The sequence below is a fragment of the Sipha flava genome, unplaced genomic scaffold (genome assembly GCF_003268045.1).
Source record: "Sipha flava isolate LNK unplaced genomic scaffold, YSA_version1 23_pilon_pilon, whole genome shotgun sequence".
NCBI lineage: Eukaryota > Metazoa > Arthropoda > Insecta > Hemiptera > Aphididae > Sipha > Sipha flava.
In genome coordinates, this window is record NW_020272884.1 from 505,043 (window position 1) to 521,156 (window position 16,114).

General features: G+C 26.7%; 3 protein-coding genes and 1 pseudogene across 3 annotated transcripts; 1 reads left to right on the top strand and 3 right to left on the bottom strand.

Annotated features, from left to right (window-relative positions):
- Positions 1 to 2,566: 2,566 nt before the first annotated feature.
- Positions 2,567 to 6,338, bottom strand: LOC112684049. Its single transcript, XM_025555347.1, has 5 exons — positions 5,846 to 6,338; positions 4,853 to 5,151; positions 4,524 to 4,721; positions 4,330 to 4,448; positions 2,567 to 4,258 (listed from the first exon to the last, which is right to left on the bottom strand). The coding sequence occupies exons 2-5, from the start codon at positions 5,144 to 5,146 to the stop codon at positions 2,719 to 2,721; spliced, it is 2,151 nt and encodes a 716-aa protein (XP_025411132.1). The 5' UTR covers positions 5,147 to 5,151; positions 5,846 to 6,338; the 3' UTR covers positions 2,567 to 2,718.
- Positions 6,339 to 9,488: 3,150 nt separating this feature from the next.
- Positions 9,489 to 9,990, top strand: LOC112684051 (the record flags this gene model as incomplete). Its single annotated transcript, XM_025555348.1, has 1 exon — positions 9,489 to 9,990. A coding segment is annotated over exon 1 (408 nt), but the record flags the coding sequence as incomplete, so codon positions are not given.
- Positions 9,991 to 13,607: 3,617 nt separating this feature from the next.
- LOC112684043 lies at positions 13,608 to 14,737 on the bottom strand. Its single transcript, XM_025555341.1, has 3 exons — positions 14,536 to 14,737; positions 14,220 to 14,391; positions 13,608 to 14,163 (listed from the first exon to the last, which is right to left on the bottom strand). Exons 1-3 carry the CDS (start codon positions 14,735 to 14,737, stop codon positions 13,608 to 13,610), a joined length of 930 nt encoding a protein of 309 aa, XP_025411126.1.
- A 178-nt stretch (positions 14,738 to 14,915) lies between these two features.
- LOC112684048 lies at positions 14,916 to 16,038 on the bottom strand (annotated as a pseudogene).
- Positions 16,039 to 16,114: the final 76 nt, after the last annotated feature.

Sequence of the window (16,114 nt, forward strand, 5' to 3'; positions counted from 1 at the left end):
ATATCCATGGAAGGAACAGTAACTTGTTTAGGAGGTGGGGGGAAAGGAATATTATACTATTATTTATTATCATGAAACATACTACCTACTACCTATACAAAGATATACATAGTGTTTGATAGTAAAAATGTACATGCATATATGTAGGACTAAAAACATTTATCAAACATGTTACATAAATCTGATAAAAAAAACGAAAGCCCAAAAGAAAACAATGACTATGTCCCCTCCCCATAAATCCACCACCAATTCATGAATTATTAAAACTAAAAATTGTAAAGCCTCAGTACATTGTGTTTTCATTATTCACGTAATATATTCTACTCACTTAAAAAAAGCTGAATACATTAATAGTAAACAATCAAAGGTTAGCACTCATTTAGTCATCATTGGCACAATAAGAATGTAATTTATATTTATAGTTATTAATTAAATTTATTACAATGATATTTATTCTATGGTATTACAATATGTTTATAAATTGGTTGCTTACATAAACTATTATTTTAGTACCTACATAAGGTTTGTATCATCCTTTCTATCAGGATTCAACACCTTATACCTATAAACAACTATAATATTGTACTAAAAATGTTATTCCTTAGAATTTTTTCAAATATTCAATATTATACATTATAAAATTGAAATATGAAATATCATAATAACATATGATTTTACATATAATAATTAACAATATAAATTTAAATATTAAACATAATAAAATACAACATTAACTTTAGATTTTGCATTCTTCATGAAAACTATTATAATTTTACTGTTGAACACTATATTATTTTACATTTAAAAATACACAATTTATTCAAATAGGACATTTAAAATTTGTGATGAATTAATCATTAACATGAAATTTTTTAATAAGTAGTCACACATAAGCGACACTTGGGTATTCTCGTCATATGCAGTCTACCACACATGTTTATATAAAAATATGCATTAATATATTATAATACATAAGTAAATTAGTGTATTACAATATAATATGTGAATAGATATGTATTAAACACTAAAAGGTTCAGTTCATTCTTTTCTTATTTCTTTGTGGGTAAGTAGAATTTAGTTGCGAGCCACAGTAAACACAAAGAGGAAGATCGATTTCAATAAGTCCTCTTTCCTTTAAAAAAACTATGGTATTTTCCTCTGATTGAACAATATAATAATGTATCATATATAAAAGTACAAACTAAACTGTAATTGATTTTTTCATACATTTACAATTATTGCTAGACTTTATTATTGAAGGTAAATTGTTAAGGTAATACTTAATAATTAAGTAATTAACTATCAATTATTGCCATCAAATCAATAGATATGACTTAATATATATATATATATATATATAGATGCTCCGCAGATATATAGTTTGCAGTCAACCACATATAAGGTATAGAAACATGCATGATAGACAACAAGTGTGCAGTAGACTGCATACAACAAGAATACCAACACTTGAATGGAAATTCAATAGTTATCTAAATAGTGTTTTTTTGTTTTTTAAATGATAAATCATGACACTTAAAGGATTTGTTCTTTTTAAACGACACCTAGGATCACCTGATATGGGTGTAATAGTTCTGTAAAAATGGATTATAATGATTTTGTAGACAAATTTGAAACCATTTATAGAAATGAGCAGCTTCTTCATTTACAGTTTTGATTGAGAAGTCTTTATGCAAGAAATTATTAGATATAAAAAGAGAGACATTCAATTTTTGAACATACATACATATAAAATACATTAGTAATTTTAATTCTTTGATTCTAAATAATATTTGATGATTGTTTTATTTCACAGAATAAATAATTTATAAATGTTTTATTGCAATATTGCCATTACACTAAGAATCCAACTATTTTAACTTGATAAAATAAAATAATACAAAAATAAATAAAACTAAATAAAACCAAACTATACAATCTACAAGTATCACAGTTAAATAACAAATAATTCAAATTGGACAATAAATAAATTCATTTGTAAAATTATGACAGTACAAAAAATGGTATTCACAGAACCACATAAATTATTTACAAATTGTACTTGTAGAATAATATTGTCACAAAATATATTTTACACAACTTATATTATTAATATTAATTCATTAGATACTAATTTATAATCATATTTATAAATTAATGTTATGTTATCAGCCTTTCAGATTGTGTAATATCTTTGAATATTACGAAATATTAAATTACCCTATCAAAATTAAAGTAAATGGAAACTTTAAAATAATCTTGTTTATACAATTGTATAAGATTTATAAAAACTAAACATAGAAATAAAAAAATTATGTAAAAAAAAATTAAAATTAAAAACGTTCAGTATATTAAATACAGTGAATTCAATACAAATAATAAATTAATAAAATACAGTAATATGTTGATAATTCACATTAATTGAGATCAATTTTAAATATAATATTTTAAATACATAGGAAAACAAAACATGATCAAGTGAAAATAAATATTTTTCATAAATAAATAAATACACTTTTCAGTCATCTAATTAATTAAAATTATAAAAAAAATTGAACGTGGTAATTTAGTATTTAGACTTTAGGTTTAAATTAAAAATGTATATACAAACAATACAAATAAAATTAATAAATTTTAGAATAGAAGATAACAAATTTGATGTAATTAATACAACTATAACTAAAAATAATTTATATCCATATAGTTATAAAAAAAATTTGATTAATTTACATTGTTTAATGAATGACAAGCTAAAAATAAAGATTTATCTAATGTTATATTGTTCTTCAATGTTGAAACAAAAGACTGAATGCCAGTTTTAAAATAATCTGGGTCTGCTATAAATTCTTCCCTAATTTTTTTGTTAACAGATTGAAATTCAGATAAAATGTTTTTAAATTGATTTTTTTCTATACCCAGTTCGCCATCTCTATCATTATTAGTAGACACACCCAGCATATAAGTATCTGATGAATTACTAATAAATTCATCATTAAAATGTTTATTTAAAAACATTTGATGAACACAAGGAGAACAAACATTATTTATGGTACATGAACATAATCCAATATCCATATCAACAAAAAATGTATCATTATTAACACTCTTCACTAAATACATAGAACAACTGTCACTCACACAGGTATAAGTAAAATTATCCTCGTCCTCTTTCATTTTAATGAAGTCGTTAAAAATGATTTTTTGGTTATTAGATGTATTTATGGACAAATGCTCATAGAATATGTCGATTTCATTAGTAACAAAATTAAACATCTGCAGAATAGAAAGTGATTTAGTATGATAGTAAATAAGTTTCCGTTCAGAAATATTTGAACATGGGTGAGCAATTAATGATGGATAAAACAAAAATTTGGGTTTACAAATATTTTCCATGAATTCTTTGAAATTTGGATATTTTTCAGTTAAATCGATAGCAAAATTTGTATTGAGGCAATTTTCAGCAATAAAATTATCAGCACACACAAGTTTTTTTAATTCGACAAAGCAATTTAATTCGTCATTTAAATTGTTTTTTTTTGTAACACTGAATAACCATTTCCATACACCAAGCAAAAAATGAAATCCAGAAACTGATACAGAGGCTTCTGGAAAAACTGATTGCAATGTGCTCATGTGTGCAAACTCAACTACAACTGATTTAACACTACCTCCTAATTCTATCCATAAATTTAATCCTGCTTTCAACATATATTCTTCATTAACAGCAGCAACAATAACACCTACTGGAACCATAATTTCATTATCATTTTGGCTAAACATAAACCATGTTTTACAGCCACTGAAATTAGTTGAACATAAAAACACTGTATCAAAATTTATTTCCATCAATGGTGATCGGATAGCTATTACTATGTTGTCTCTCACTATGTCAAGAACAGCACTCTCTTTTCCAGTAGTGTAATTATAATAACTTATAGATTTTATTAAAGAGTCTATCTGTCTAATGAACGGCGTTGAAAATCTAGACTTATCCATGTACATGTAGTACAAGTCATAGATAAATTCTACATCTAGTTTAATACCAGAGTCCATTAATTTCAAATAATAAATTTTACCGTGATTCTGTAAAATTTTCATTTTGTATTGATGCAATGCATCAGCTGCTGAATACCCATTTTGTAATAGAGGTGTTAATTGATTATATACATTACAAATTGCTTGGTAATGTTTTAATGTTGTAAAATAATTCATCGGGTGACAATGAGTATGCCTTAATAATACGATAGTTTTAGTTAGATCACTGTAAACATAGAATAATACTTTGGCATACTTTTATTCAATAATAAATGTAATAAATCAAATAATACTTACGAATTTTTTTTTAAAGGTTTAATAACAACTGTTAAACTTGCTTTACAGTTAGTTGGTTTTTGAAGAATACTATTGGTAGCATTATTCCAGTAATCAATATTTTTACACTTGTAAACTTTCTGTAATGATAAATAGTTAATTAAAAATTCATCTCAAAAAATTGTTTTTAATATAAATTGGCTTATTTTTCATACACGCTGAACATTTTCCAACAAATCAAAAGGGATTTTTTCAGTCATATATGTGACTTTGGATTTTTGACAAAAACAATTTAACCAATCTAAAAATGTTTCTTTACTAGTCTCAAAGATAATAAACTTTGCTTTAAATTGACCAAACAATAAATCTTTAAAGGTCAATAATTTATATGTATAATTGTCTGGCAAAAAATCCTGAAATAAATGCATAACAATTATATTCACAGCACAAATTAATTTTTAATTAGTAGCTAAATTCTGTACAGTTTATGAGAAAAAAATTCCAAACATAAACTCAATATGGTTTAACTATAAATTAAACTTACATTTAATAACAAACAAGCATAGGATTCTTTTGGAGCTTCTTTTTTTATTTGTGTTTTTACATATTCTGTCAAATTTTTCATTGAAATTCTGTGGTTTAAATGCATATATTCATTTGATAAACTTGAATTACAAAATTGTTGTGAACAATTAAATAAGCTTTCATAGTCATCATTAGGGTTTAAAGGTGCATTTGATAGGTGAGACAAACGCATATGCATTAAAAAATGTTTTTTTAACTGAAAAGTCCGAGAACATAGACTGCACGGATACAAAACATCCATTTTGGAAACCATGAAGGCTGTAATTAAAAACAAAACTCAAATAATAATTAAAATAAATAAATAAATAAAGAGTCATAGAGTACATATCTAATATCCATAAAATTGTACAAACCATTGCATACACATCCAGATTATAAAATAAACAAATAAAAATAGCAATAATAAATGTTTACCTATCAATGCATGATTATGTAGCCAAATGATCAACAAAGAAGTTTTCATTCATTCAAATAATTTGAATGTAACTATTTATTAAAGAAGATTGTAATCAAATACATGCTCATCACGGATATATATAGAATTTAAAAACAAACTTTATGCATCATACTTATATCAATATGAATAGATATAAAGTAGAAACAAGCAGAATTAGTGGATTTAATTGTCACGGGTCTAAACATAAAGCAATACACTTTCATAAAATCTGTGAATTTTTTTTTTTAAATTCGCTAAGTAGTTTTGAAATATTGGTTTAGTAGTAGTATTAAATTAAGTAGGTGTCACTAGAAATAAAATACACAATCAACAGCTCAATATCATCTAATAGTTAATTATTTTAAATCATAGAAGTAACGATGAAAACAGATCATCAAGCTACGAAAAGGAAACTACTTGATTACTACTTGATGTACTTGTTGCACAACGAATAAAATTGTTCATACCACGTACATTAATAAAAATTAATATCCGTCACCTTATAATTTAACTTACAATTTCAGAATGTCACGATATCGACATAATTGGATTTTGATTACACAACAACTAAGTGAAGTCATGAATTCGTGATGCTTAGAAAAGGTCTACGTTGAAAAATGGAAGCAAACAGTAATTGTGGCGTCTAGTGTCTTTATCACTTATCAAAATAATTAAATCGGCTCGTATATCATGCTATTATCACATCATAATAGTATAAACAACAATAATGATAACACTGAATTTAGGATTTCAGAATTCTGTGATAATAATAATAATTTATTCTGAGCTATTATCTTAAGGTACGGCTTTGATGTAAATCCTGCGTTTCTATGATTTTACACGTTCACAAGCGATTTTGATGGGGATGCTTAAGAGGACGCTTTAAATCAGTAGATTAAAATATGATTAAATACCCATCTCGTAATTCAAACGCAGTTTTTTGTACAACAGTCGTACCTAAGAACTTTAATTAACTATACAAATAAAGAGGAGTACTTGATATACATTTTAACGTCATTTTATGCTTCAAAGTTTTTTTGAAAATTGTTTGTAGAAGTTTTTGTTTTTCATAATTTTGAACTTTTAACCCTTTCAGTGCTACTGTCGCATGACAGACCAATTACCTATTCCCTCGCATATTTACCTATTACTGTCTATTAGTATGTTTTATTGATATTATAATTGAATCGTTCGCTTTTAGTTTGTAGAACATAAAAATATATTTATTACAGTGTAAAAAAAAAAATTATTATTTTTAAACAAATATATTTTGCCAAATATTTGTTTAAATGAAAAAATACAAGATTACTTTTTTATTTGTAAATTGTCTAATAAATAACTTTTGTTTGAAACTTTTTTTAATATTTTTATTATTTTTTCAGATATTCAAATATTTTTAAACTTTCATGAGCATATAAAAAAAGCTCCAGTCCGATCAATGGAGACTTTTAGTATGTTATAGGGCATATTCTATTAAAACTTTTTAAAAAAAAATGTTGGTTGGAATTTTTTTCCGCAAAAATTTAGTCTCTATTGCCTGACCTATATACTATATAGGTACATTTAATTAATGCTAGTACCTATTACTAAGTGATTCGCTCAATCGCTAGTAGTTATCTACTCCTAGTAAATAACCGTAGTCTCTGGGTATAAATTACATTATAATATTTGGACGAAATTAGCTCTTAATTTAAAGATTATTAATAAACATTTTATAAAAAATAATATTACACGATATTTGTAATAACCTATTACATGTTGTAACTTCATAATAATACTTATCATTTTAAACTAGGCAAAAATAATAGGTTTTAAAACCAAGAAATTATTTTTATTGGAATAAGAAATAGATATTGTGTTTTATGTGAGAGTACCAAATATAAAAAAAAGAGCATCTAAGAACAAATGTTATTTAAAGTGAAAAGGTTCAGCAATCGGTATGGAGACTGATGCTATTAATGAGGGTTTTTTATGGAACGTTCCAGTCAAAGATTGACGTTTTATGTCCATGTGTTAACACAATTATTATGTATATTATTATTATATGAGTATAATATTAGCTATTAGGTATACATGTTTGGTCGCGAAATTCAGTTTAATGAACACGATTGATAACTCGACCTTTTTTTGGGCTGGGTGCTATGCAATTAATTTTAAATTCATAAAAACAAGTAATAGTGGACTGTAAGATTTATTGATATATACTATCGTCAAATAAATGTTGTACAAGAGAATAGCTTAACTTAAGTTAGTCCTAACAAAATACAATTGAGGGGCGACATTCCAAAGTGTACTATTGCCAAAAATTGAATATATGAGTTATACATCAAAACATATAATTTAAATGGTGGGGAATCGTTTGAAACCATCAAATTATACCTAAATGTACTATTTCCTATCAATAAATTGATTACAAATACTAAGATTGCGTCAAAATGCACTACTGCCGATGGCGAGAATTTATCAGAATGTACTATTGCCCATGGTAATTTAAAAATCAGACCATAGAAATATTTCAAAAAGAACTATTTCCATGATTTTTTTCAAAATGTACTATATCCAGACTACGTCATAACGTTATAAAGTCTTATAAAACTATTACATTTAGTGTATTAGGTATAAACAGTATGCAGTTTTGTATTCATTACTCATTATTATAATGTTAACATGACATTTTGTATGTATGAATTATATTTTATTAAAATTTAAAATGTTATAACAGGATACTACTGAAGACAGTAATACCTCAACAATACCCCATCCACCAGATATTGCTGTTGAAAATAATGTATCAAATAATGATAAGAATATTCATAAATGGCTACAGGAGGTAGATACAATCAAATGTGTACCTAGTATAATAATTAATAATTAATATTCTATAATAAAATTATAATATAAATACTATGTCTTCAAAAAACTAATGAGTTAAATATAAGTAAATACAGTTTTGTATTCATAACTTATTATAATAAGCATGACATTTTTGTTAAGGTGTATGAATTCAATTTTTTTTTAATATATTACCTACTTTTTAACAGGTTACTGATAAATAGGGTGGGTAATATATACATAATACTTTAAAATATGTTCTATTATATTATATTATAATTATATTCATATTCATTTTCAATGAACATTTTTTTTTTTTATTGTGTAATAATATATTTGACTAGCATAAAAACTAACACTCATATTAAACAGTGAAGTAGGTATGCACCTATTATATTTATTTATAAGTAATCTCACATTAAAATTAAATGATATATATTTATAGTAAGTATTAGGTATCCATAACTACTGAATTTAAATGTATAATCATTTAATTTTAAATGAATGCCATTAATGGGTATGCATTTTATGTTTTTAATACCATATTATAAGGTAGCTATTATATAAGGTACATTTTAGTTTTGTATAGACTGTATTGAACATAATATACCTAGGTACTATTAAAATATCCCTCTGCTTTAATTAGCACTTATTTTATATTATTTAATTAAATGATTCTATCGAATCATAATAATATAATGTATTGAATTTTTTTTATTATTGTTTAATATTATTATTTTTCCTACAGTTGATGATGTTAATTTTTACAGAATAATAAACTTATATTATGTTTGGTTAGTTTATTAGGTATACCTAATGTAAATAAATAACTAATCATAGTAAAATACATAATATAATTTTTTTTAAGTAAAATACCATTCTATGTTAATTTTTTTTAGATTGTTCCTACTAGTCCTACACCTGTTTTAGAACCATTTGATATTGAACATATGGATGTAGAAATTAGTCCATATGTCTTAGAACCAACAAAACTGTTTGAAGGGGTCATACAAGAAAATGATTTGATGATTGAAATTCCTTCAGAACCTAATGATTTTTTACTTGTTTCTGCTGATGTACAATTAATTCAACCTGAACTAACTGACAATACTTCTGTTGAATTTCTACCTATGATGGATTCTATATCAGACTCTTCTTTTAATAGTGATCCTGAATACATTGATTGTATAATGGAAATTGATGGTGGAAGGAAAAGAAATAAAGTGAACAAAAAAAAACAGAAAAAAATAATTAATAATAATTTAACAAATGAATGGACAGTAAAGTGTATTCACAAAGACAAAATTAAGGACACAGTCTGCAATGTTTCAATTTTATCTAGTGATGAAATCTCATAATTTAAAAATAATTTATGCAGCTGCCCTACCAAAATAGATCAAGATAAATTTATTCTTACATTTATGAATGTATCTGTTCCTAAACATACAAACCGAAAAACAACTAATAGGATGAATCGGACAGTTACTAACTATTTCATACCAGCTTCAAATGGTAATATGGTAAAAGTTTGTGGTGAAGCATTTAGTTCTATAACATCTTTAACTAGACGAAGACTTGATTTGGTCACCAAAACGTTTAATATCAATCATAGTAGTCCAGTTGAAAAAAGAGGGGGATACCGTTTCAACCATACTGCAAATGAAATAACACAGTCTATTGAAGATCACATCAAACAATTTAAATGTCGTAAAAGTCATCATACTAGAAGAGATACCGGTCGATGTTATTTGCAACCTGGTCTAAGTATCAAGTACATGTGGACACATTGGACGAAAAAAAGGATTTCTGAAAAAAAACCAACTAGTAGTTTAAGTAAATATCAAAAAATATTTACTAAAAAGTTTAATTTAAGTTTTGGACATCCGCGCCAAGACGTGTGTAGTTTTTGCACTGAACAAAGTTTTTATTTTTTAAAATTATTTTATTTGTTTTATTTTAGTAATTTCTCCTTTTACCTTTATTAATGAATTCATAGATTCTGATTTACAAGGAATATTGTAAAAAAAAAAGTTTGTTTTATTATTAAGGTTATTATTTATTAGTTATTCGGTAACCATGCTATCCAAAAACTGTAAAATATTTGTATTGGCAATAATATGTTTGAAGACAAACTTTACAACTTAACTGTTTTCATCCATCATACTTTATTCAAAAAAGGCTACTTAATTTTTACCATTGAGTTTTATTTCATAAATACTATTCCACATCTGTAGGAAATTATGGAATAAGTACATTTTGGAAAAACTTGGTTCATTATTCTCTAAATTCTTAAGTAAGTCAAAGTGTACAATTGGATGGAAATAGTACACCAACATTTAAAATTATCAATTAAAATAGTAAAATAATAATTTTAAGGTAATTTTGACTTGAGAAGTATAATAAGTATATTTTTCTGAATTTTTAACATATTTTACCTTTTTTCTACTGTTTAACAACAGTATACAATAGAAAATTGTGATTCCTGAACATTTTGAAAAGTGGCAATAGTACATTATGGAATGTCGCCCCTTAATTAATAATGTAAATAATATTACTAGTAAACAAATTATAGAAGCTCGGTATCACACAATACGACGAATGGCAAATATACACGTGAAACGTTGCAGCATCGTCAAGATCCGCACAATGTCGAACGCCTATAATAAATCAGCTACATGCGGCGAACGGTAAATTTAACTACCACGTAACGCCCGCAATGGCGATTGTAAAAACTTAGAAAAAAAACGGCGACAACAGAAAAAACACGTGTGTGACTTCGCGGTGGTTTGTATAACGGCCAGCACGCCATTTGTGTATGCGCACACACACACACTCTCGTTGCAATAGACAGCGCCTTATCAGTGTTACCAACCATTCTGCGTAGTGGGAATCGGATCGGGTCACAACAATACATATATTGAATTTCGGATGTAAGCATTGGGCAGCGGGTATCACACAGCCGTCGATAATATAAAAGAAAAAAGTTATTCATTATAAAATTGAATGGTATTATTTGAAATACATTCATTTTTATATGTTTTCTGTGTAAATATTATTCAATACCTTTTCTTTGTTTATAGAATATGTATATTTAAAATTTAAAACGTACATACGGTAATACCAAGTGTTTATTATTCCTCGTTTCACTTCCCACAAAAAAAAAATTATCTTTTTCAAAATTATCTAGATAATATACCTTAGATAACTATTTTATTTAAAAAAGGTGGATAAAAAGATACTTCAAATTATTATTATCTAGATAAGATAAAAAGGATTTATGTTTTTATCTAAATAAATAATCTAGATAATGCACAACACTGCTGACCATTATCGTATACAAGACATATCTCCTATATAAATTTATAACATATTATTGACTTTGATTCATGGAAAATATTCACTAAAGCGCTTGATTTCGATAAATTTTAAAATTATGCACTAAAAGCTTAAAATATGCTCTTATAATCAAAAATATGCCCCTTTTACCAAAAAATGTTCAAATAGGCAGAAATATACAATAAAAATGTTGAATATTTCATCATGAATGTTATGAAATGTATTTTATACTTACCAAGCATACGATAAAGTTAACCAGAAAAAACATGCAAACGTATATAATTCCTTACTCTAGTTATTAACAATAACGCATTGCTATGACGTTTTAAAATTCATTTTTTCAACCTAAAAACAGTTCGTATCAACAACGGAATTTTAAGTAAACACATACAATTTCCATCCAATATTTTCTGAAACCATCATAAGTTTTATTAATAGATACTTTAAAGTTTCAAATTTAAACGATTTTAATTTGTCAGTTAACTATTTTCCCAATATCGTTGATCAGAGGTCGATTTTTCGATTTTTCAAATAGCGAATTCTCCTGTCATTGAAGATAGTCTATGCAGACATCTGTCGAGCAGATATTTCTACCAGGTAAGAACTTTTAACCCTTTCAAGCCTACACTATGAAATATTTAAAAAAAAAATTATTTTTAAGAAAACTGTTATTTTAAGATCATATGAGGATAAACAATTTTTTTTGTAATTTTTGAAAAATTTACTTTTATTTATTACTAGCTGAATTACCCGTCGTTACCGGGTTTAAGTATAAAAATCTATGTAACCTAGCAAGAAAAAGTAGGCAAAAAAATCACCAAGCTACTGGGTGAGTTTACGCAGTGGCGCACAGAGGTATATTGAGAGCACATGCAACTAACAAAAGTTACCCATACACCAATCCACAAATTGCATATTTGCTTACCATAAGTTGGGGTTTCCAAGTTATCAGTGCTGGCGAAAGGCATGTGCGACCTGTGCACTGGGCGGCAAATTTTTTGGAATTTTAGGGGCGGCATTTTTTATAAATAAAAATATATATTTTCACTATTACTCGTTAAGTACCTACTCATAAATTGGTAGTTATTTTTTAAATTATTTATTTAAAATTAATATAATGCATATTATAGTATTTTGACTGGTACTGTGTCATATTATCGGTTTACCTATATAGTATTAAATAAGTAGGTACTTATTAATAAACAATATAATACGAGCTAGCCGGTAGCGTTGTTGTTCATTTGTTCATCGTGATTCAAGATTATCTTTAAGATTTCCAGTAAACCGAATCAAATTATGATAAAGTTCCCAAAAACGTATGTACGATAATTATTAGCGATAAAAACTAGTTTACCCGTGAAGAGTGACAACTATACATAGTCTATTGACTATGAATATCTTTGCAGTACATTTGTACCTACGTGCAATTTAAAAATTATTTGTCAACGAGTTGTTAATGACATCGAGCGTACTGTGCATATTTTTTAGTCAATCATCACGTCATATTCATATTTTGGTCAGTGCCGGCCCGATAGTTTTCGGGGTCCGGTGCAGAATTTTGGGGGCCCAATATGGCCAATGGCCGTATAAATTAATTTATTAATTATTATACAATATACACATTTATTTTATTTTCTAGGGACTTACTTTAATTTTATATAATTTTGTAAACTTTAAACCCTTTTAGTTATGTTAGAAACCTAAATTTGTATATATGAACAATGTACAAACAATATTTTATTAATTAATATTTTTATTATATTGAACATAAATTATAATAATGATGCAATGAGTTTACATTTACTAAGAATAAAAAAAATTAACATAATATAATATTATTTAAATTTTTTTTCCGTGCTTTTTTTGATGCAAACAGTGCGATTGTCTCATTGTAGCTCAAAGAATCAGCAATATTATGTTCGATGCTGATAAGGGCCAGGTCCAATAACTTATACTGTGATAGATTGCTTCTTAAATAATTTTTTATCAGATTCAATTTAGAGAATGAACGCTTAGCACCAGCTGATGTAACTGGTATGGTGAGCATTATTCTAATTGCAACTTCTATATTTGGAAATGAACTAGAAACATTTTTTAAAAAAGATAATGCCTATAGAGTTGTTGCGTTTTCATCTATTATACTTCGAAAAATAAGAAGTTCCATGTATAAATCTGCACCATTTATATCTCTAAAATTGCCTTCACTCAATACGTTTTGCAAATCATTGCAACAATTTTTAATAAAACCATCATTTTGATGTTTAAGTTTTCCAATTCTGTACAAAAATCCAAAATTGGAGTTAAATGTGCTTTGGTACTCCAACCGTACTCTCAATGCTTCCGTAGCACGGTCAATTAGGATCAAAAAGTAATCACGACAAAAAGCTTCTTCTGAACTAATTGTATATTCATCGTTACTTTCGTAGTTAAACATTTTTTTTTTATTTCTTGGTCTTTTTCCCTTGAAGTTAGCAGTTCCACCAATATATTTAACGATTTCCATTCCAACCAATTTGGCGTTTTCAAATCCATTTGTACGATATTTTTCTAAAAAAGTGATAAGACTACCTATGCTGCTAGCCGATGCATTTAAATCCATTTTAGGATCTTGTAAAATTTTATTTACAATTTTAACTTGACCCAAAATATCAAGCCAGATTACCAGACTTATAACAAATTCAAAAATCATCAGTTCGTCTATAATTGATTTTGCCTCACTCACTGACTTTGGATCATTAGAGCATTCAGTTTTTCTTCTAAAGCATTTAGTACCTCAGATAGTTGATCTTTAATTGCTTTAACACATTTATATCTACTTTCCCATCGTGTAGCTGTCCATTTTTTTAACACTATAGAACAGTGTTTTTTTAAAATATCCCATCTTTTTGTGGATGCTGAAAATAGAGTGTACACACGTTCAATCATTCCAAAAAATGATATAGCTCTAATACAACTTTGAGAAACATCACAAAGGAGTAAGTTTAGCTTGTGAGCAGCACATGGAGCAAAAAATGCTCTTTGATTTTAAGCTCGAATACGTGACTGCACTCCTTGATATTCTCCAACCATATTGCTTCCGTTATCATACTCCTCATCCCGACAGTCTCTTAAAGGTATCTCATATTCTGCAAGTTTTGAAATCAATACATTTGAAAGACTTAATCCTGACGTTGAATGAATATTCACGAAGTCCATAAACAATTCTTGAATGCTTGGTTCTGTTGATTCGTCCCAATGCATGTTGACAATTCTAAATATTAAAGATACTTGCTCATGGTGGCTAATATCTGGAGTGCAATCAATGATCACGGAATAGTACCTATGTTTTTTAATTAAATTTATAATTAATTTTCGATTTTATTTGCCATTATTTCTATAAAATCATCTTGAATTCTGTGTCCTAGGTAATGGATATGAGTTTCTTTATCTTTAATGCGTTTTAAGTGTTTCTGTATAACAGGATCAAATTTGGCAAGTTTTTCAATCGCACTAAGAAATTTTCCATTATATTTTGATATAAAATATCATTGGAACCCCGGAATGCAATACTATTTTTAGCTAAAAAATGGATAACCGCTAGTATTCGTATAATAACATCATGCCAATGTTGTTTTTTCCGCGTTTAATTTAGTCAAATGTAATTTATCTATAGTATTGAGTTCTGATATTCTTTTTTTTTAATTCAATCCATGACTGTAAGGAAGTATAATGTGGAATCGTGATTTCATGAGACTTGAGTCTCTCCCCAATATGTTGCCAATCGTTTATACCATTCTTGCTTAAATTACCAGTAGGATGAGGGTCAAAAAGTATACAACAAAAACAGAAAGTTCTATCTTTAAATTTTGAATATACTAACCAGTTTCGTTTAATAATATCTCCGTTGTCTAAACGTTTATCATTGAATTAAAACGTCTTAGCCCACCATTTATTTCAGATTGAGGAAAATTATAGCTTTGAACTAGTATTGGCCCCAGTTTTATAAGCTCTTTTCTGCAATCACTATTTATTATTTTAGGCCAACAACCAATATCTGTCATATCGTAGTCATTTACTGTGTTTATAATGTCATTACTGCTACTTTTATTTTCGGTTTGTAATTTATTAATTTCAACTTCGTTATCTATTTTTATACTTGAAGAAGGAGTATCAAATTTATCATTCTCAATATCTGTCATATCGTAATCATTTACTGTGTTTATAATAAAGTCATTACCACTGCTATTACTTTTGGTTTGTAATTTATTAATTTCAACTTCGTTGTCTATTTCTAAACTTGAAGAACCAGTATCAATTTTATAATTTTCATTTATTTGTTCAGAAATATCAACTTCAAGAACTGGAGTGTTATCATTAATACTGTTTTGACTATTCTTTGTCGAAGAATTTTGAAACGATTGGGTAGAATTTAAAGATACTGTAACAAATTTGTTGAAAGATCCATGTAGTTTATTTAAACTTTTTTCTCTTGTGTTTTTTTTCTGCCTTTTTGAATTTCCTGATGGATAACTTCTAAATTTATCCCGATTTCTAGATGACATGATACAGAAGTATACGAACTACAAAGTATAGTTTTTGTAAATAAATGCCTGAGAAAAAAATACTACCTATCTAATA